Raw genomic sequence first — 23,188 nt, forward strand, 5'->3', positions numbered from 1 at the left:
TGTGCTAGCCAACTATGCTGATTGAGACAAGTTAAAAAATAATATTTAATTGCTGATAGAAGACAATACTAGCTTAATCAAACACCAAGATCTAGTAGCACCCACTGAGCTAAATGCCTAAAAGACAAAAACTTCCCTTCCTTCTTGACAACCATTTTCCCCATTTTGTGTGTGATTGATTGTGTGGAAATTACAGTGGTGTGATATGGAAAATGGTGCTTCAGGATCTGTGAGGGGTGGTGAGACATGGAAGGCACAGTTGACCATGTCAATGGTGCCCCTAATCTATGGAGCATACCCTGTCATCACAAAAGTTGCACTCAATGATGGAGTCAACCAACTAGTCTTCTGTGTCTACAGAGTTCTCATTGGCTTTTTCGTCCTTTCTCCTTTTGCTTATTTCCTAGAGAGGTATGTAACTATCTATGCTCTTATTTATCCCACTTGTTTCAACCATTAATTATATTAAAAAGAGCTAACTAACTATATGCTTTCCTTCTTATTGTTGACTTAACACTATATATGACTGTTTAAAGAAAAAGATAAGACTAATGAAATAATGAAGAGTGTGTATTCTGATTTTCAATGATTACAAAAAGCTGTTATATATCAACATCTTCTTGTTAAAAAAATCTACAAAATCCATACAAAATCCTATTTCTGCAAACCTCTTAACAGAAAATATTTCTACAAAGTTCGAGGATAGAAGGAAATATTTAAGGGATAAAGGACAAAGGGTTCTGCTGCTGCTGCTGATTGTTACAATTTGTAACTGGGCCAGTGTTGCAACTTTGTGGCTTCAGCATTTTTCTTTACTCTTATCATTGACTTCATTTGGTAGATTAGGCCTTTTGATTGTGAATAGTAGCAGGAGCTGTGTTAGTTGTAGATATAGTTGTAATTGGTAACTGTCTTGGGATGAAAAATAAGAAATAATGAGATAACAGGAACTGAGAAACAAGAGTAATAATCTAAAATGTGTACTATACTAGAAATGTATAATACTTGCTTTCTTTGCAAATTTAACAGTCCTACACATTTTCAAACTTTAGAGCTCAAACTTTATCTTCACTTCATTTGTAATATGTGGTATCCTCACCTTACCATGTTGTCTATAGGCAGGCGCGACCGCCCGTTACTAAGCACCTACTCATGTCATTCTTCTTGCTTGGATTACTTGGGTGAGCTTCTTCATTTACTCATTTCAGTTTATATAATTAATAACTTTTGTTATATTAATACATACAGAATTCTTGCTTCTTGAATCTTGATCAGGATATTTGGCAACCAGCTTTTGTTTCTTATTGGTCTAAACTTGACCAATCCAACATATGCAGCTGCCACTCAGCCAGCCATTCCAGTCTTAACATTTATGTTTTCTGCAATCATGGGGTCAATTTCACACTTTCACTCTTATGGATTCCTATTTCTGTGTGTTGGCATATCATTTTTATATTTTAGATACCTTAACTTATTGATGCAGCACAGAGAAAGTGAACTTGCTAAGATATGAAGGTGTGGCAAAGGTTGGAGGAACTATTATCTGTGTCTCTGGAGCCATATCAATGGTGTTGTATCCCGGTCCAGTTGTTATAGGAAATCCTGAAACAGGAATGGAGCATGTATCACAGAATCCATCTGGGTTGAAGGATGTAGGATTCGACCAATTCCAACTTGGGGTTATCTGCATAATAGGGAATTGCATGTGCATGGCAGGTTATCTATCAATTCAGGTTTGTATCCTTTTGTTATGTAGTGTTAAATATATTTATAGCATTAAGGTAAAAGGTAATAATCAGTGATCGGCAATCAATGTTGTGTTAACGTTTTTGATACATCGAAAAATTAATGTAATCTGACATTGCCAGTATTAGCCACCACCACCATGAGCCAAACTCTTACATGTCCAAGTTATTGAGAATGCAACTTTGTAATGCTTTGTCATGTATCAGCACTCCAAGTTCTTATCACATCTCTTATGATTCAGATGAAAAACACTGAGAACTTTGGATAGGTATAGTATTCAAATTCAAACAAGTCTTTTTATGTCATTGATAATAGGATTCATATTTTGGACTATGATTCTAAATATAATTATAAATTATCTGCTTCTAGTTTGAGGGCTTATCAAATTCATTAACTTACATACTTCAATATTTGGTGGTAGGTTCTGCTACATGGAAAGTAGTTGTCACTTCTAATTTATTTCTATGACTTATATTTTCAGGCAAAATTGTTGAAAAAGTACCCCACAAACCTGTCCCTCACAGCATATTCCTACTTCTTTGGAACTGTATTAATGGTGATAGTATCGATTTTCATGACAGACGGGATAACTGACTGGACTTTGACACAGTCAGAAATACTTGCTGTTCTTTATGCTGTGAGTCACTAAAAATTTTTAGTCTCTAAAATTGCATCCGAATATATTGATTTACAAATGAAACAAAAAAGGTTAAAATGACTTATAATGGAGGGAGTAATAGATTATTCTGGTTTTTCAACATATAGTTTATGACAAATTATTTCTTTTTTTTTCACCCTTTAGGGAATTATTGCATCTGCTCTTGGTTATGGACTCATAACATGGTCCAACAAGATTTTGGGGCCAACTATGGTTTCCTTATATAACTCCCTTCAACCTGCATTCGCTACCCTGCTGTCCCTAATTTTCCTTGGAAGTCCTGTTTACTTGGGAAGGTATTGCTGCTATGTATTGCTTCCAGTTATTGATGCATTCTGAAATTATATTTTACTTTAAAGTTTCTCACTAATCTTTTTTTTAATTTTATTTTATGTTTTGGTGCATGACAACAGCATCCTGGGAGGAACTTTTATCATTGTTGGCCTATATATTGTTACTTGGGGATCTTACAAAGAAAAGCAGGCAGATGCTGCTGAAAATCTTCCTTGTGAATCTTGTGTTTCTGAGCCACTTATTCATGAAAAGACTGTGTGTTAAAAGGCTCATTATTTCATAGTCCTCTAATGCTTCCCTTAAATTATTAGCTTAGGAACTTAATTATAAAGTTTCATTTCTGCTTATATGTTTCACATCATATCTCTTACTCTATATTATTCTTTACTTAAGAATGAAATTGAATAGAATAAACATATATGTCTACTATATCTATAATGCTATACATACACATTTTCTATATTTTTCTATTTTTGTAGTTATTGATGGAAGTTATTGATAGAATTGTCTATTGGTATTTTTGATAAGGACACAACCTTGTATGGACATCCAATGAAAGTTGGCGTGTAATAAATTAAAAATGTTGAGTTTAGTAAACAAATAATAATATTTTGGTGACGACAAACATAGTATTATTTGGGTTAAAAGTTCAATTGGGATTTTTTTTTTGGTTGGTGGACTGCACAACCCTCAATTTTAGGTACACAATACACACCCACACATTCCTCACATACTTACCATTACTTACCATTTTTTTTTTTTCGGTTGTAGCTGGTAGGACTTGAACCCGATACCTTTTTGAGATGGGGAGAGGGCAGAATGCCATGTGAGCTATGGCTCATTGGCAAGTTCAATTGGGATTTGATTTTTTTTTTTGGTAGGCAAAAGGGGCTAAAGGCCCCAAAAAGAAAACAAACAGTTACAAATTAATAACACAACGGGGTAAGGAGGCCCCTTTCATGTCAGCATCTAAGATGGATCTCAAATCCACAAAAGGGGAGTCAATGAAGCAATACCCTGTACCTCTCTCCTTCACACTTTTTTTTGCCAGCCAGTCTGCAGCCTGGTTACCCTCCCTGTAGGTATGTCTGATTTCAACACTCCATTGTTTTTTCAACCAAATATTGATACTCCTGATTAAGTTGTTTGGGTGTTGATTCAGTCTCCTTCCTTTCGTAATTGCTTCATATACAGCCCTTGCGTCTACTTCAAGTTCCACTCTTTTGAACTCCAAATCCCAGGCAGTCTTCAAAGCATAGCATACTCCCCACAATTCAGCTTGAAAGGCAGAACAAGTCCCTAAATTAGCCATGAAGCCGGCAACCCATCTCCCCCAATGGTCCCTTGCCAGTCCACCACATCCTGAACCTTTTTCGTTGGACACCCCATCAGAATTGAATTTTATCCAGCCTTCAACAGGGGGTTTCCACGCTACTTCAATCTCCACTCTTCTTTTCTTTTGACAGAATAGCTCCTCTTTTTTGAAAGCTTCATTTATGGAATTTGTTGTCTGGAAAATAGTTGCTATAGTGTCTATCGGCCGTCTGAAGGGAGGAGAGAAGATTTCACAGTTACGCCACCTCCATAGCCACCAGTAGGTAACTGAGAATTTTGTTATCCATGGAGTTTGGTTATTCTTTCCTAGCTCTGTTGTTAAATTCCACCGGAGCCAAGCATCGAAGGGAGCTCTAAAGAAGTTTTGAATTTTACAGGGATTAATTAATTGAGTCCATATACTTGAAGCAACAGGACAATCTCGCAGGACATGGCTTTAAACTTCCGTCAGACTGTTGCAACGATGACATTCATCTCCTGTACTAAATAGTTTCCTTCTTCTCGCACCTGTCATCAATTTCCTATGCAAGGTTAGCCACATAAAGATTTTTATTTTCTGGGGCCCTTTCCATCCCCATAAAACTTCCCATATGCGGTCCTGTGTATCTGTCTGCTGGCTGATTTTTCTATATGTACTTGCTATGCTGAATTCTCCTGTTGGTGTCAAACTCCATAGAATTTTGTCTTCTTTAAGGTTATCCCAAGGGGGATGTATGGCCTGAATTTTATAGATGATGTTATCTGGAAGATATCTTCTGAGTAAGTTAAAATCCCATCCTCCATTTAGGTCAGTAGCTTCTGTGAGAGTGATTTCCATGTTTTCCTCTTCTATTGGTATGATAGCTTTTTGGATTAAACTACCTTCGTTCTTAAGCCAGGGGTCAATCCACAGCCGAATTCTCCTACGATTTCCAATGGAAAACTCAATGTTATCTTTAAAAAAGCCCCAAACTTTTGCTAAACTTCTCCACAGATCAGAGTCTGATTGCTTGCTGAGGATATTTTGTCTCAGGTCTTGTCCTCTCCCATATTTACTGAGCATTACTTGCGCCCATAAGCTTTCTTTTTCCATAACTAATCTCCAAATGATCTTTTGTAAAAAAGCCTCATTCATTTTACTTAGCTTCCGAAAACCGAGACCACCCTCTTTAATTGGCTTGCATATCGTCTCCCAGCTTATAGCGTGAACCTTCCTGCTCTCTCTACCATCCCCCCAGATAAAACTTCGCTGTATCCTTTCAACCTCTTTGCAAATACCTTTCGGGACTTGGGTATGCATCATATCATAATTGAGAATGGGACTGATGACTGCCTTGGCCAGAGTTATCCTCCCTGCCATCGATAAACAATTCATCTTCCATCCTCCTAGCTTGTTCTTTACTCTATCAAGAGTAGTTTTAAAGTTGTCCTTCTTCTTCCTGTTATCACTAATCATAGCTCCTAAGTATTTGCCAAGATTGGACTGTTCTTGGAATCCACTGATATTGCTGATCTGGTTCCTAAGCCTCTCTTCAACATTCTTAGAAAAAACAATAGCGGTTTTTTCTGCATTAATTTTTAAGCCAGAAACTTGTCCAAATCTGTTAAGAGCCCTCAAGATGCCTTCAATTTGGTCAACAGAAGCTTGTGAAAAAAGGATTAAATCATCCGCAAATAGAAGGTGGGAGATAAATGGTCCTTCTCTCCCTGCCCTCATAGGTTTCCAATCGCCTTTATCTACCAGGTCCTCTATAAAGTGTGATAGTTTATCCATAGCTATTACAAACAAGTATGGCGAGAGGGGGTCGCCTTGCCTGAGTCCCCGAGTAGGAGTGATTATATCAGTTTTTCCTCCATTCCACAGAATTTTATAAGTCACCGAATTGATACACTCTTTTATGAGTCGTCTGGCCACACCTCCAATTCCAAATTCAGCTATGCATTCATCCACAAAGCTCCATCTCAAGCAATCATAAGCTTTAGCAAAATCGATTTTTATCGCCATGAACTTTTTCTTACCCTTCATACGCTTCATATCATGAATCATTTCCTTTGCAATAATGACATTATCATGAATGACTCTTCCTGGGACAAAACTGGATTGATTAGGGGAAATACGGTCATGTAAGGTAGGCTTAATTCTCTCCACCAACAATTTAGAGATGCATTTATATACCACATTACAAAGAGCAATGGGTCGAAATTGTGATATAAATTCAGGTTGGTCAATTTTGGGTATGAGGGTAATGAGGGTTTGGTTTATTTCTCTTATCTCTTCTGGATTTTCCCAAATTCTTTTAATAAAACTACAGACAGAGTCTTTCACCATACTCCAATTCTCCTTATAGAAGTAGGCTGGGAATCCATCCTCTCCCGGAGCTTTTAGGGACCCAATGTGAAAAATAGCCTTGTGGATTTCTTCATTATTTGGCTGCTTCAGTAAGGCCGCTTTATGTTCATCTTTCATGACTGGGTAAGAGATAGGCAGATCAAGACTTAGGTAGTCTGTGGACTCTTCCTTATAAAGACTAGAGTAAAAGCTCACTGCCATGTCTTTGAGTTCTTGTTGTTCCTCACACCAAGATCCATCCCCTCTTCTAAGTTTTAAGATCCTGTTCTTCCGTCTCCTTATAGCTGTTTTTGTGTGATAAAACTTCATATTGCGGTCTCCATCAACAATCCATTGCTGCCGAGATTTTTGCAACCAAAGTAATTCCTCCTGGTTTAAAATTTGATCGAGTTCTCTTGACAAATCTCTTTCCAGCTTTTCTAAGTGAGGATTTCTTCCATAGGTGGGGGCTTTTTGAATACCCGCCAATCTGTTCAAAATGGTTCTTTTCTTCCTAAAAACATTCCCAAAGACTTCTAAATTCCAACTCTTTAAAGCTTCAGTGAGGGATTCCAGGGCTCTCGGGAGGGGGGTGTCATTTGTCCAAGTCTTCTCAATGAACTCGTTAAAAGATGGGTGTGTTTTCCACATGACCTCAAAACGAAAAGGTCTTTCTCCCAACAGTCTCATACCCGGGGTAAGATTAACAAGGAGAGGGTGATGATCTGAATTGACTCTCGGAAGGATGTCCACCCTAGCATTCATGTATCTTCTTCGCCATTCAGCATTAGCTAGACCCCTGTCCAAGCGCTTGAAGACTCTCTCCATGCCGTCTCTTTGACCACCTTTCCAAGTATACTTTGATCCGACAAATCCCAGGTCTAAGAGGTTACAACTTTGTATCCAATTTTTAAATCTTCGGCACGCATGTTGGTCGGCTCTCGCCCCACCTTTCTTCTCTCATTCCTCTGCAATCTCATTAAAGTCTCCTATGACCATCCAAGCATCCGTAGTAGCATCAGCCAATCTTTTTAAGTTTTCCCATAAGTTTTTTCTAATTCCTTCTTGGGGACTTGCATAGACTGTTGTAAGCTTCCAAGGAGAGTGGCTTGGGTCCTTTACCTCCATGGCAACATATTGGTGGTGTGTCTCCAATATATTAATGGTCAGTGCTGGATTGTCCCATAACACCCAGATTCCACCTACATAACCATCCGCTTCTTCCAAAAAGGAAAAGTTAAAACCGAGAGCTTTTATCACTTCTGTAGCTTTATTTCCACTACATTTTGGCTCATAGATTAGAGTAATATCAGGTCTGTGTTGAGACTTTATTTCTTTGAGTGTGCGAATTGTAGCCTTATTTGCAACACCTCTAATGTTCCAAGCAACAATAATCATGGTAAAAGTAAGCTAAAGGAGGAACTCCTACTAAGGACAGTTGGAAAAACTTTAACCACAAAGGGAAAACAAAAGTGGTCCTGGACCATTAATTGCACTGCATATCTTCCACCTGAAGTGGATTAACTCCTTGCTGAATTGCCTTATTAGCTTCTTCATTCTCATATACTAACATAGCTTCCACCAATTCACTAGTTTGTAGTGAGTTAAAAGGTGGATCAGGTGGTTTACTCTGGGCTGGATCCTCCAAAGCTGTCTGAGGGATAGCTAAGGAGAGTACTTGGCTTAGTTGAATGGATACAATCCAATTTTCTTGAAAATGGGGAGGATGATCAAGGTTGTTCAAAATAAAGTCATTGGGCTGGACAGAGGAAGAGTTTGGTGTGTTGCAGGTTTGGGTCATGGCATGGGGGTTTTTGTCTAATTGGTGTTCTGGTTGGGAAACAGGGTTATTACTATTAATCTGTTGGTGTTGGACAGTGTTTTTTCCTGGAGTATTAGCTATTTGGGCTTGTTTGTGGGCATGTGTGTTTGGGCTTTTTGGTCTGGTTGTGGACATATGGGTAGGGTTAACTGGCTTAGGAAGGTCTAGATTATTCTTCTTATGAGAGGGAGTTGAGGACATACCTTTGTCTTTTTCTGATTGTGGTTCATTACTGATTCCTGCCGTCGCTTTAGGATTGCTTTCTTCATTCCTTTCAGGTTCTTCCTCTGCTAGTACAGCAAAACGTGACTGTCGCCCCTCACTCTCTATCTTTCTTTCCTTCTCCTTTTCTTTTCCACCTCCTCCACTACTTGTACCTTCTCCTGGTTTTGTGGTCTTTTTGCCACGCGTAGACCTCTGTACTATCATCCAGGGGCCAAAGGCATCAGCAGGTTCCTCTATCACTTTTTTGCCCTTGTCAATATTCTTATTTCCATTTCTATCCTCTTCTTCAACCTCTGTATTTGTCGCTTGACCTTCCTTCTGGATTTGTTGCTCTGGTGAGGGATCTTGTTTTCCTTCCTTGCAGTTGGCTTTGTCATGTCCCACTCTTCCACACCTAAAGCATACCAAATGAATGCCCTCATTTTCCACTACATGAGTTTGTCCGTTAATCTGGTATTGAGAGATTAGAGGCTGTTGTAGGTCAACCTCCACACATAACCGTGCAAATTTTCCCCTTGTGATTTCTGCTGTATTTGTGTCCACCTTGATGGTTCTTCCCACAATGTTTCCTATTTTTTCCAAAATAGGTCTACAGTAGTACTCTATGGCCAAACCTGGAAGTCTAATCCAAGCTGCTATATTATCTATGGAAGTATTCATTGGATTAAAATTTGGTTTCCACAACCTTACTGAGAGGTAGTGATCCAGAATTTTCCATGGCCCCTCCATTAAAGCAAAATCCAGATCTTCAGAATTATAGAACTTGACAAAGAAAAACTCATTTCCGAGGTCAATGACGTCAATGCTTCCCCTCTTCCCCCACATCACCTCTAATCTCCTCTTCATAGCCAACAATGAAATTTTTCTCCCCAACAATTTAACAATGAGTGTGTCCCACCATTCCTTCCTGAGTTCTCTTTTCACTTCTTCCCCTATCACTAGATTGTAGAGGCCGTTTGGCATTTTTTTGACAATAATATCTGATTCATCCTCATCACTATCCTCTGGTTCTTCAACAGTTTCATCAGTAGCCATTTTCTCTATATTTTGATCACCCACCTCATTGGCAGCGTTCTTCCCCATTCTAACAATTTCTGCAAAAGAGTGGGGGACTCCTCCGACCCTGCTTTCTTGTTCCTTGTTGCTATTTTCTTCTACTTGGGCCTCTTGTCTTCCATGTTTCTGATGCTCGACCTCTGTTTCCATCATCCATTCCTCCACTCTAGGTGTCAGAGCCATCTCTCCAGAGTATTCCTCCGCTTCTCCCGTCTTCCTCACCTTTTTAAGTTTCTCAACGATGATTCTCCTTCCCTTCTCCTTTCTCTAGGATCATGGGATCTGGACGTCCCCCCTCTCACATAAGCTCCTCTCATAGAGGACAAAAATCACTCGCACCAGTTGAAGGAAAATCCAGCCAAATTTTATCAAGTATACTCAATTTATAAGAACTTGAGAAGTCTAATTTCAGCTACTTATACTTGAACCTTTTTTTGTTAGCAAGATTGAATAGTCAACAAGACTTTTGAGAGAATGATCAATTGGGATTTGATGAAATGGCTTAGTGATGCAGGTGCATGTAAAGTGTGCAGTCCAAATGCAAAAGCAAAGTGATCTCAAGGCTGCTGAATGGAAATTGAAACCACAACCCAGCCCAATGCCAATCAAGCCCAAGGGAAAGCAACCGTAAGCTTCTCTAAGTTCACTTCGAGTAAAGCACAGAGAAAAAAGGGAGTTTCACTTTTTCATTCTAATACCAAAAAGGAAGAGAGGAAAAGCAAAATCAAGAAAGTCATGTCAAATCAAGATAAAAAAAAATCAAGTTAAACATAATCAGAAAAGTTAAATATAATTTGTTTTTATTTACATGCAAGTCAATTACATGCTGTTTTCTCCTTCCTTCTGCATCATTATTTCGAGTAAGTTAAAGAAATTTGTGGCTAGCTTGCTTTGCTGTAAATCAATAGTTAATAATGAAACTTGGGGACAAAGCACAAGACTAAGGGTTTGAATTTTGTCAAGCTCTCTGAGAAAGCTAATCGCTACTGTTCTCCCCTCTGCTGTCGTGTTTAACACTGATTTGTAATTCCTGATTTTCTAGACTAATGGAAGAAAAAGAAAGGAAAATTTTAGCTAGCTCAAGATTCAAAAAGTTGACTTTGTAAATAATCCCTAACTAAGAAAATAGAGTTCATACAAAAAGAAAAATAATCTTCATTTTCGTTCAAGGAGAGAGAATCGAAAGAGAGAATAGTGAAACCTTACAAATATAGTTTGAAGCCTTAGAAGTATTGCACCTCCACTAAAAAGAGAACTTCGTCAAGATAAAGAATAACATTTGAGAGTTCAAAAGTTGGGTTCAAAATATAAAGTTTGAACTGTAAATCATCATCTCCTTTATGATTTATCGTTGAGTATTCTATTTGTATGTTATGTCTTTCATTATCTCTGTTCAGTAGTAAAAGGCATAAAAAAGAAGCATTAAAAAAATCATTGAAAAAAAGAAGTAAAGAGAGGAATTTGGAGAGAAAAGTCAATATTTATTTCAAATATCTTTTGATTGTATTTCTGTTTTGTTTCTGATGTCTAAGTTATATCCCTTATTAAGTTGGGTAAGCACTTAGTGTGTTAGGAGTATAAGAAGTTACATAGCTAAGTCAAGTTTAGGTAGAAGCTTGATTTGTCTCAGATAGGATTAGGTTGAATCCTAGGAAATTGGTTATGCCATCTTCTTCTCTCCTGTATTGATTTTATTTTTCACGATTTATAAGACAAAATAAAATTGTCTCTTACATAATTTATCTCGCAGACAGAATAGAAGCTAAATTACATTTTATGGATTGAGGCAAGATTAATCAAGTTTAAAAAAAAGTCATAGATTCAACCCCCCAAGAACCTTCAAAAAACACCAATGAAACATGAAAAAGCATTACCTGGTCCGCTTCTTTAAACCATGTTAGAAATAAAATCAGAAACTATCAAATGACACAATCTATAGAGAAGCCAAGCCTACAAGTTCTTCAATTCAACTACAATATTAGGAGTGGCAATGGGTAGGGTAGGGTAAGGTTTAGAACCAATTCTAACCGTACCCTACTCGCGAGTTAAGAATATCCAAACTCTAATCCTACCCGTTCTTAACCCGTGGGTTATAACCCTACCTGCATCTCCGTTCTTATTATAGTTTTTTATTGACAAATATCAAAATTGTTACTTGTCTCTTTGATACGGAACGTAACCCAAGATAAGATGGAAGATCAAAGAAAGAGACTCATCTACCTCAATTTGATTTCCTGATGCAACAGCTAAGGGAATCACTCTACCTCACTTGATAACACCCAAGTTTCTCAAAGAAACTCAAAGAAAATTTCATTCATCAAAATTAAGAAAAAAGTGGCTACCAAGTGTTAGAGGGTTTTTATACCTCTTAAATTTAAAACCCTAACTCATAAGTTCACTAGAATAGAAAAAGAAATGGACCAAATCATATCTGAGCCTAAAACAAACAAACAACAAAAATAAAATAAATATAAAATAAATTTTAAGAAGGTGATGTCTCTTTTAATTCATCTTGATTAATGAGGGTCTTCAATGCATCTTGTAAAATAGTAAGACATTTGACTTTTGATAATCGCTAATCATTGTCTTGCCTAATTCTTGATGCATCTCCTGAACACATGCTTTAGCCATGTTTACAAAACCTTCTTTTATTCTCTTAGTTATTGCTCTTGTAATTGGACCAATTGGCATATGACAGTTCTCAGTTTGTCCCGCATGACTCGTATCATTCCTTCCCTCCTGAAAAAGATTCGTCCTCGAATCTGCATCACAATCAAAAGGAGATAGGTCAGAGACATTAAAAGTAGCTGATACATTATACTCACCTGGAAGGTCAATCTTATAAGCATTGTTATTGATCCTTTCGAGCACTTGAAATGGACCATCACCCCTAAGGTCTAACTTGGATTTTCTTTGAGTAGGAAACCTCTCCTTTCTCAAATGAACCCATACCCAGTCACCAGGTTCAAAGACAGGTTGTCTTCGATCTTTATTCACCCGTTGAGCTGTCAACTTATTTTTCTTTTCAAGCAATTCACATGCTTTCAAGTGCATAGCTTTAACATTTTCAGCTTTACCTTCTGCATCCAAGCTAACAATATCACTCAAAGGCAAAGGTAATAAGTCTAAAACAGTTAAAGAATTAAAACCATAAACAAGTTCAAAAGGAGAAAATTCAGTAGAAGAATGAATAGTTCTATTATAAGCAAACTCAATAAAAGGTAAACAATCTTCCCAAGTTTTCAAATTCTTACCAACAACAGCACGTAATAAGGTCTCTAATGTTCTATTTACTACTTCAGTTTGACCATCAGTTTGAGGATGACAAGTAGTAGAGTATAATAATTTTGTGCCTAATCTACCCCATAAAACTTTCCAAAAATGACTCAAAAATTTTACGTCACGATCAGAAACAATAGTTTGGGGAACACCATGCAAACGCACAACCTCTCTAAAGAACAGATCAGCAATATTTGTTGCATCATCAGTTTTATGGCATGCAATAAAATCAGCCATTTTACTAAATCTGTCTACCACAACAAAAATGCTATCTCGACCTTTTTTTGTTCAAGGCAAACCAAGAACAAAATCCATAGAAATATCAACCCACGGATGCATAGGAACAGGTAAAGGAGCATACAAACTATGTGGTAAAGACTTAGATTTAGCCTGTTTACATGCAACATACTTAGCACAAAATTTTTCAACATCTCTACGCATGCGTGGCCAGTAAAAATGTTCAGATAACACATCCAATATCTTATGCACACCAAAATGACCCATCAAACCCCCATTATGTGATTCAAGAACAAGTAAGTCCCTCATAGAACAAGCAGACACACAAATTCTATTGCCACGAAACAGAAAACCTTCATGTCTATAAAATTTGTTAAATGCACTATGTTCACAAGAGGCATAAATAGTAGAAAAGTCAGAATCAGTGACATATAACTCCTTTAAAAACTCAAATCCCAATAACTTAAAGGTAAGGGTAGTAATCAAAGCATACCTCCGAGATAAAGCATCAGCAACGACATTATCTTTACCTTGTTTAAAGGCAATCACATAGGAAAATATTTTAATAAATTCCACCCATTTAGCATGTCTTTTATCAAGCTTACCTTGTCCTTTTAAGTGCTTTAAAGATTCATGATCCGTGTGAATCACAAACTCCTTAGGTAAGAGGTAGTGTTGCCAAACCTCTAAAGCCCGAACCAAAGCATATAATTCTTTGTCATATGTTGAATATTTACGCTGAGCTAAATTCAACTTTTCACTGAAGAAGGCAATGGTTCGTTTTTCCTGCATTAAAACAGCACATATACCAATCTCAGAAGCATCACATTCAATCTCAAAGGTTTTATCAAAGTTAGGTAAAACAAAAATAGGAGCAGAACACAAACAGTCTTTTAGGATATGAAATGCAATGTTTTGTTCCCTTTTCTATTTAAATCCAACATCCTTTTTTATAACCTCTGTGAGAGGCGCAGCAATGGTAGAAATTTTTTTTACAAATCTTCTATAAAACCCAGCTAACCCATGAAAACTTCGTACCTCAGAAGCATTCTTAGGCGTTGGCCATTCACGAATAGCCTTTACCTTTTCCTCATCAACTTCAATTCCACTCGCACTCACAACAAAACCAAGAAATATAACTCGATCAATACAAAAAGCGCACTTTTTAAGATTAGCATATAATTTTTCTTTTCAAAGCACTTCCAAAACAGCTGAAACATGTGACAAGTGGTCATCCAAACAAGTGCTATAAATGAGAATATCATCAAAATAAACAACAACAAATTTACCCAAAAAGTCTCGCAAAACATGGTTCATTAGACGCATAAAAGTACTAGGGGCATTAGTTAACCCAAAAGCATTACTAACCACTCATATAACCCATGTTTTGTTTTAAATGCAGTCTTCCATTCATCCCCTGGTTTCATTCTAATTTGATTATACCCACTTTTCAAATCAATTTTAGTGAATATACATGCACCATATAACTCATCAAGCATGTCATCTAACCTAGGGATAGGATAACGATACTTTACCGTAATTTTATTGACTGCACGACAATCCACACACATTCGCCAAGTACCATCCTTCTTTGGAACCAACAAAACTGGTACAGCACATGGACTCATACTCTTCCGGATGTGACCTTTGGCTAATAACTCCTCCACTTGCCTTTGAAGCTCCTTTGTCTCTTTAGGATTACTCCTATAGGCTGGTCTATTAGGAATGCTAGCACCAGGAATAAAATCAATTGGATGCTTAATCCCACGTAATGGAGGCAAACCACGTGGTACGTCAGTAGGGAAGACATCGACAAATTCCTGCAACAAAGAGACAAAGCTATTTGGCAAATTTGGGTTAAGGTCAGTGTCAGAAAATAAAGTATCCCGAAACCGAACCATAAACAAAGCTTTCTTGCCTATTAAAGCACTCTTTAAATCTCTCTCTTTTGCAAAGAAACACAATTTGCTCTCAACTTTCTCAATTTTTTTGGTATTTGTACTACTCTCATGACATGGACTCTTTTCGTTCTTTTCACTCACCTTTGGGCCTTTTGCTATATTCTTTTCTCTCATAGCCTCTTTTCTCTCAGATTTTTCTGTGATCTCACATTCCATGTTCCCCTTGGTATCCTGTTGAAGCTTCAACTGGTCAAGGTAAACCTCCTTAGGTGATAAAGGAGCAAGAGTGATCTTGCGACCATTAAAATCAAAGGAGAATCGATTCATGTAACCATCATGAAATGCTCGACGGTCGAACTACTAAGGTCGCCCCAATAATAAATGACAAGCTTGCATTGGCACCACATCACACAATGCCTCATCAACATACTTGCCAACAGAGAATGCAACTGTCACCTGTTTCTCAACCTTGATCTCTCCACTGTCATTCAACCACTGCAACGTATATGGTTTAGGATGTCGAAAACATGTCAATCCTAATTTCTCCATCATAAGTGTACTAGCCACATTAGTCCAACTCCCGCCATCAATAATTAGACTACACACTTTTTCACCCACCAAGCATCTAGTGTGAAAAAGATTGTGGCGTTGCTCTAGACTTTCTTCTTTCACCTACAAATTCAAAGCGCGTCTAACAATAAGAGATTCACCATGGACTGCATACTCAACATCACCATCGGAACAATCATCCAAAGGTGGCATACTATTATGATCAGAATCATCACCATGATCAGAATTAGACACAATATCATCTCCTCTAATAACCATTAATCTCCTGTTTGGGCATTCATTAGCATAATGACTCATACCATGACACTTGAAACATTTAATATCTCGATGCCTAGAAGTAGTAGAAGAAGAGTTAGAATTACCTTTCTTCTTCGTAGCATCAAACAACGCATTGGATTCAATACTCGTAGTCTTTGTTGTGTCAGCACCATGAGAGTGCCACTTGGGATTAGCATGAGACAATCCTCTTGGTGTTCTTCTTTGTTGTTGCTTCTCCACCTTCATGGTCATACTGACCAAATCCTCCATCTCCACATAATGGTGTAACTCCACCACATCAGCAATCGCTCTATTCAAACCACCTACAAATCGTGCCATAGTAACCTCAGTGTCATCTTCTATGTTGGCAGTAATCATAAGCGTCTCCATTTCCTTATGGTAGTCTTCAACAGACTTGGAGCCTTGAGTCAGTCGATGTAACTTCTGATGCACTTCCCTGTAGTAGTACGAAGGCACAAATCGTTTCTTCATGAGGCGCTTCATAAGATCCCAAGACTCTATAGGGTGATCATCATTCCTCCGTCTTGTCTTCACTAGTTCATCCCACCAAAGCAAGGCATAGTCAGAGAATGCAACTGCTGCCAAACGAACCTTCTTTACTTCAGAGTAATTATGACAAGAAAAAATTCTTTTCACCTTACATTCCCACTCCAAATCAACTTCAGGATCATTTCTCCCTTTGAATGGTGGTATTTGCATCTTGATGGCGTTGATATTGCTATCTTGACTTTTGTGTCGAGGTGTTATAACCCCATCAGAGTCATCATCAGAAGGTACATGATTAGGACGCCGATTCCGGAAAGGTCCTTGTTTAGTATTCTTGGATAGTGTCTGTGTCACCTCTTGCCTCTATGCTTCCAATTTAGTCAAGCGATTGGTTAAGTGGTGAATAGTCCTTTGCATCAACTCCATGTCAACTACAGTATCTTCGGAATGAGCTGCCATAACAATGAACATGTAACAAAATGTTATAGAAAGGACCTCACAATCACTCGCTCACGTGTTTCACTCAAAGATGGACACTCGTGTTTATTCTCAAAATTAGCTTTTACCCTCTATTGAACTTAACACTCTTACCTTTTACCACTCTTGAATCTCTTTGACTGTTGCACTCTAGAAATAAAACAAAAATAAAAGATAGAGAAAATCCGACGCAACGATAAAAGAAAAGATGGAAAGGATAATAAAAAGGGACAAAGACACAAAAGACAAAAGATAAGGATAATAAAAAAAAATAAAAATAATAAGAATAATAATAATAATAATAACAACGTATGTAATGATTTTTTTCTTTTTTTTTGCTAAAGTGCTACGGTGTAAACTTTAAAGTACGTACTCTCTTTTTTTTGTACTCAAGATGTGTTGGCAAAAGAAAATTTACTAATAATAAGAAGAAACTTTAAAAAGTGCGTACTCTTTTTTTTTCTAATAATAAGAAGAAAGATAATAAACTAATAGGAAAGGAAGGACGAAAAGAATAATGAGAAACACAAAAACAGCAAAAACAGACAATAATCATACGGAAAGGAATTAAAAAGCCAATCAACAAGAAAATAATAAGACGTAAGGATAAACGGTCATATATGACTGGATTTTTTTTAATGTATATAGAACACAAGAAGGAGAAACATAGACTAATGAAAATTAATCTAGAACCTAAAATCTGATACCAAATGATACGGAACGTAACCCTGGAAGATCAAAGAAAGAGACTCCTCTACCTCAATTTGATTTCCTGATGCAACAGCTAAGGGAATCACTTTATCTTACCTGATAACATCCAAGTTTCTCAAAGAAACTCAAAAAAAATTTCATTCATCGAAATTAAGAAAAAAGTGGCTATCAAGTCTTAGAGGATTTTTGTACCTCTTAAATTTAAAACCCTAACTCATAAGTTCACTAGAATAGAAAAAAAAATAGGCCAAATCATATTTGGGCCTAAAACAAACAAACAACGAAAATAAAATAAATTCTAAAAAGGTGATGTCTCTTTTAATTCATCTTGATTAACGAGGGTCTTCAATGCATCTTGTAAAATAGTAAGACATTTGACTTTTGATAATCGCTAATCATTGTCTTGCTTAATTCTTGATGCATCTCCTGAACATATGATCTCTTGTAATTGGACCAATTGGCATATGACAGTTCTCAGTTTGTCCCACGTGATTCGTATCACTCTTTCTTGTATCTTTCGGTGTATTTATATTTTTTTTTCTTTTAAAACAAGAATTTAATTTTGATGTGCCGACAATCTAAAATAGTTTCATGTGCATTCAATTATGTATCGTCATGTTAGCAGAAATAACTACTTTTCACAGTATAGACATGATTAAATGACTGTGTAAAATGGTTTATACTGTCAGTACATCAAAATTAAACTCTTAAAACAATTGTTAAACAAGGCTTTATTGCTTCTATTATCCATTTACAAAGCCTCAAAAACTTTCTAATAATTCTCACTTATTATGAACTATCACTTTTACACAAATCTCTTATGATTCAGATGAAAATCTGAGGACATTGGGTAATGGGTAGTGTAGCAGTTTCTTTTATATCAAGCAAGTATGTTATGTCCTGCTCATAACAACGTTCACTTTCCGATTTCCAATTTATTTGGAATGTTGAGGTTCTTTCTAGAAATTTTTTCTTATACTATGATTCTAATAAATATAATGTTATATGAATTATATTTTCATTCACAAGTACTGAAAAATTACCTAGAGACATCTGTCACAGCATATTCGTACTTCTTTAGAACTGTATTGATGGTGATAGTATCAATGTTCATGACTGGTGGGATATCAAACTGGATTTTGACACGGTCCTGCAACCTGCATGTTCTACCTTCCTATCTCTAATTTTCCTTGGTAATCCTCTTTACTTGGGAAGGTAGGTATTGCTGTTATTGCTTCAAGTTACTGATGCATTTTTGTTCTTTGGCATCTAAAAGTGCCATTTTGGAATTTGGAATTATTTTTTATTTCTTATTATTCTTTTTTCCTTTCTGAATGACAATAGTATACTGGGAGGAACTTTTATCATTGCTGGCCTATATATTGTTACCTGGGGATCTTACAAAGAAAAGCAGGAAAATGCTGGAGTTATTGCTGATGAATCATGTGTGTCTGATCCACTTATTCAAGAAAAGACAGTGTATCAGAAAGCTCTAAATTAATGCCTACCCTTAGTCATTGGGTTAAGGAACTGAACTGAATTGTGTAATATTGAATATTGGTGTGCATCAAAACTGTTCTCTTCCATATTTGGTTTCTGTCAATTTTAAATGTTTATATTAGCTACTCATGCTCAAATTATTCCATTCCATGTGAATCTTGTGTTCTTGAGCCGCTTATTCATGAAAAGACAGTGTGTTAAAAAGCCCATTACTGCTAAGGAGCTTAATTCTGCAATTTCAATTTTTTATTTATGCCAATTGTGGGCCAACTATGTTACTGAAATTGAATATTTAAGAGGCAACACCTATCAGAAAAATAAAAAGTGATGTTATATAAAGTTATGTCTCAACCGAAAAAATAAACACCTTCTTACAACACTGCATGGAAATAATAAAATAAGAAAAGGACAAGTGACACAACCAAGAGAGAAGCCATGTCCACAAGTTCTTCAATTAACTATGTTATCTTATCAATTATGATTCACTCTTGGATGCTTCAGAGTCAACCACCAATAATTACCAAGAAGAACAACAGTTTGATCAAAGACCAAAAATCTAATAATTGTAGTAGTATTAGCACTGAGCTAAAAGCTGAAAACTTTCTTTACTCTTTCAAGAATTAACCACTTGGGCAGGTAGAGTTGATGGCAGAGAATGGATTAGGGTCATCAGTGGTGGGGGGTGGTGGTGGAGGTGAGACATGGAAGGCACAGTTAGGGATGTTAATAGTGCCCATGATCCATGGTGGTTACCATGTAATAACCAAAGTGGTACTCAATGATGGTGTCAACCAAATAGTTTACTGTGCCTACAGAGATCTCATTGCCCTTTCTATCCTTGCTCCTCTTGCCTATTTCCATGAAAAGTATGCACCATATCATATCTTCTATAATCCTCTAACACATTCAAACTTTAGAAACTCAAATTCTGAATTATATTCATTTTATTGTTTCCTCTTGTGATCTATTTTTCACTTATAGGCAGAGAAGACCACCAATTACTAAGGGTCTATTAATCTCATTCTTCTTTGTTGGATTATTTGGGTGACCTTCTACACTTAATTATTTCAATTTATATAACTAAGAAGTATATATAATATAGCATAATCCTTGGTTGCCTCTTGAATCTTGATCAGGGTAGTTGGCAACCACCTTTTGTTTGTTATTGGTCTAAGCTATACTAATCCATCATATGCTTCTGCCTTAGAGCCAACAGTTCCAGTCTTTACATTTCTCTTTTCTCTAATCATGGGGTCAGTTTCTCTCTCACTCATTCCTATATATTTCTGTTTGTTTTTGCAATTTTCCATATAATTTTTCAACTTATTCATGCAGCATAGAAAAAGTGAACTTGTTAAGGTATGAAGGTGTGGCAAAGGTTGTTGGAACTGTTGTCTGTGTTTCTGGTGCCATATTGATGGTTGTATATCATGGTCCAGTTGTTATAGGAAATTCAGAAACAGGACTGCAACATGTATCACAAGATGCATCTGGAATGTTAATTGATGGGTTGAAGTTTATAGGATTAGATCAATTCAGTCTTGGGGTTATATGCATAATAGGACACTGCTTGTCCATGGCTGCTTATCTGGCCATTCAGGTATCTATCCTTAATTTGTGTCAACTATACTAGTTCTCTCAAGAGTTTTTCCTTGGACTATGATTCTAATTAATAAAATATATGCTTCCCTTTTGAGGACTTATAAAATTTATAAACTTATATTCATTATTTGATGACAGGTTATATGCAAAGTTGTTGATATTTTTAATATCTTACTATGAACTATATTTTCAGGCACAATTACTGAAAAAGTACCCCACAAATATATCTCTCACGGCGTATTCATACTTTTTTGGAGCTGGATTGATGGTGATAATATCAATATTTATGTCTAATGAGATAACAGACTGGATTTTGATGCCGTCGGAAATACTTGCTGTTCTTTACGCTGTGAGTCTCTAACATTTTTAGCAACTCTCAACACTTATTTGTTGTTACCATTTCCAGAACTATTCAAGTTGTTTCAATGTATTTAAATAAAAAATTTTGTTCAAACATATTGATCATGATTGCAACAATAGACAAAGTTAAAATGGGGTTAATGACAGAGAGGAGTAAGTAATATATGCTTTTTACGTTTTCAACAAGTAGTTTTGACAAATATGTTCTAATCTTTTTTTTAGGGAATTGTTGCATCCGCCCTTGCTTATGGACTGATAACATGGTGCAACAAGATTTTGGGGCCAATTATGATTGCCCTTTTTAGCTCCCTTCAACCTGCATGTTCTACTTCCCTGTCTCTAATTTTTCTTGGTACTCCTCTTTACTTGGGAAGGTATGTATTGCTCATATTGGTTCAAGTTACTGATTCATTTTAGTTCTGTGGCATCTAAAAGTGGCATTTGGAATTTGGAATTATTGTTTATTTCTTTTATTCTTTTTTTTTTTTCTGAATGACAACAGTATACTTGGAGGAACTTTTATCATTGCTGGCCTATATATTGTTACTTGGGGATCTTACAAAGAAAACCAGGCAAATGCTGGAGTTATTGCTTTTGAATCTTGTGTGTCTGATCCACTTCTTCAAGAAAAGACTGTGTGTCAGAAGGCTCAAGATTAGTGCATCCCTCAAGTCATTGGGTTAAGGAACTGAACTGAACTGAATTGTATAATATTGTATATTAGTGTGCATCAAAAGTGTTCTGTTCCATGTTTGGTTCCTGTGAATTTAAAAATGTTTATGCTAGCTGCTTATGCTTGCATCAGGTTAGGCCGCCTACTTTATACCATTTGAGTGAGCTTTTTCGGAACCTCGTGTGGATAGGTCATTTTCCGGAGTTTACATAATGTGAAAGGCTTTGTCCCATGCTATCCTATGTTGTTTTAGGACCAACTCTAGAGAGACCAATTTTTACATCATTTTAAGTCAGAAATTTATGTTTCATATGATAAGGATCCTTGTTTCATTTTTAGGATAAAATCCAATATTTGACTTCATTTATCATTTGAGTACAATTTTCATGAAAAATGGAATAACAGACTGGACTTTGACAGTTAAAATACTTGCCGTTCTTTATGCTATGAGTCACTATAATTTTCAGTATCTGCAATTGAATCCAAATATATTGATTTATAAATGTAGCAAAAAGAAAATGTTAAAATCAGTTATAAATGGAGGGAGTAACATATTTTTCTCCCACCACCACAATGAAGGTCATGAAGGACTATGGAGTTCCTCAGTCTTGGACTAAATTGACCACAATCCCCCACCACCCGCTACTCGTTCATAGTCCCTCATGCGTTGCATTACAGCCTATATACATGTTGAAACATGTTCTCCTTGCAATTTCTCCGAGTGGCAAGTTTGTTTTATGTAACTTAAAAGATGGCAGCATAGATCTTCCTAATATTAACAGCTCCAGTGATGGCATGCCCAGACTTCTTCCTTTAACTCAGCACGCATGTACAAGGGTCTTTCAACTCTATCATGAAAGCTTAGTTTCACCGTCGCACTTTGGTCTTCCAAGTTGCTCATCTGAGATGCGCTTAATTAAGCCAAGCCTATAATCTCTTAAGATTAATGTAGTGCCTTGTTTTTTTTGTATTTTATAGACTCTGGCTTCATGTTTAATGTTTTTTAATTAGGTTCCTTATGAATACCGATTTTCTTTTGTTTTAGTTAGAATATGTATTCATCATAAAATGCTATATAATTTATGTTTTGTATCCAACAACTGCACAGAGGATCTTCTGATAGTGGACTTTCTGATCTTAACAAAATACAGAAATGCCAAGAAAGTGTTGCTATAAAACCTGTAAAGAAAATGAACAAGATATACAAGAAAGAGCTTGCACTTGCATTCTTATTGCTCACTGCTGCATTTAGGAGCTTGTTATCAGCACAAGGGATGCACTTCTACTACTTATTGTTCCAAGGAGTGTCATTTCTCCTTGTAGGTTTGGATTTAATTGGAGGACAAATGAGCTAGAGGATCATAAGAATTTGTTATTGTTACTATTATTAGAAAGATAAACAATTCAAGAGGCCAACCAATTGTGGAATTGCTGCTATACAAAGATGTTGGTTTTGGCAGTTATATCATATGCAAGGTTTCTGGATAATGTGGCTCATCAGGTAAAAATGCTGAAAGCTCTACCATTGAGTCAAAGCATATAAATAAGTTTGTTATTCTTCTTCTTTTTCAAGTTTTTGTTTCATTTTCTTTAATTGTTCCCGAGGTTGTTTTTCATTTTCATTTTTCTCAATTTTCTGTAATATATAAGCCGGTTCGCTTTCTCTCAG

At 36.5% G+C, this 23,188-nt stretch overlaps 2 protein-coding genes, 1 long non-coding RNA gene and 1 pseudogene across 3 annotated transcripts; 3 read left to right on the forward strand and 1 right to left on the reverse strand.

Moving 5' to 3' along the window:
* Positions 1–78: 78 nt before the first annotated feature.
* Positions 79–3,158, forward strand: LOC112800207 (WAT1-related protein At3g45870-like). Its single transcript, XM_025842352.3, has 7 exons — positions 79–411; positions 1,119–1,181; positions 1,276–1,392; positions 1,484–1,733; positions 2,228–2,383; positions 2,549–2,700; positions 2,818–3,158. The coding sequence occupies exons 1-7, from the start codon at positions 206–208 to the stop codon at positions 2,960–2,962; spliced, it is 1,089 nt and encodes a 362-aa protein (XP_025698137.1). The 5' UTR covers positions 79–205; the 3' UTR covers positions 2,963–3,158.
* Positions 3,159–11,973: 8,815 nt separating this feature from the next.
* On the reverse strand, positions 11,974–16,655 carry LOC114927712 (uncharacterized; annotated as a pseudogene).
* A 1,147-nt stretch (positions 16,656–17,802) lies between these two features.
* Positions 17,803–19,103, forward strand: LOC140184652 (uncharacterized). Its single transcript, XR_011881745.1, has 2 exons — positions 17,803–18,599; positions 18,729–19,103. It is a non-coding gene; the product is annotated as an uncharacterized lncRNA (long non-coding RNA).
* A 105-nt stretch (positions 19,104–19,208) lies between these two features.
* LOC112800206 (WAT1-related protein At3g45870-like) lies at positions 19,209–21,945 on the forward strand. The gene is made up of 7 exons (XM_025842350.3): positions 19,209–19,750; positions 19,866–19,928; positions 20,021–20,137; positions 20,220–20,484; positions 20,680–20,835; positions 21,069–21,220; positions 21,349–21,945. The coding sequence occupies exons 1-7, from the start codon at positions 19,530–19,532 to the stop codon at positions 21,503–21,505; spliced, it is 1,131 nt and encodes a 376-aa protein (XP_025698135.1). The 5' UTR covers positions 19,209–19,529; the 3' UTR covers positions 21,506–21,945.
* The last annotated feature ends 1,243 nt before the right edge of the window (positions 21,946–23,188 follow it).

This window comes from Arachis hypogaea, chromosome 5 (assembly GCF_003086295.3).
Source record: "Arachis hypogaea cultivar Tifrunner chromosome 5, arahy.Tifrunner.gnm2.J5K5, whole genome shotgun sequence".
In the NCBI taxonomy this organism is placed as follows: Eukaryota; Viridiplantae; Streptophyta; class Magnoliopsida; order Fabales; family Fabaceae; genus Arachis; species Arachis hypogaea.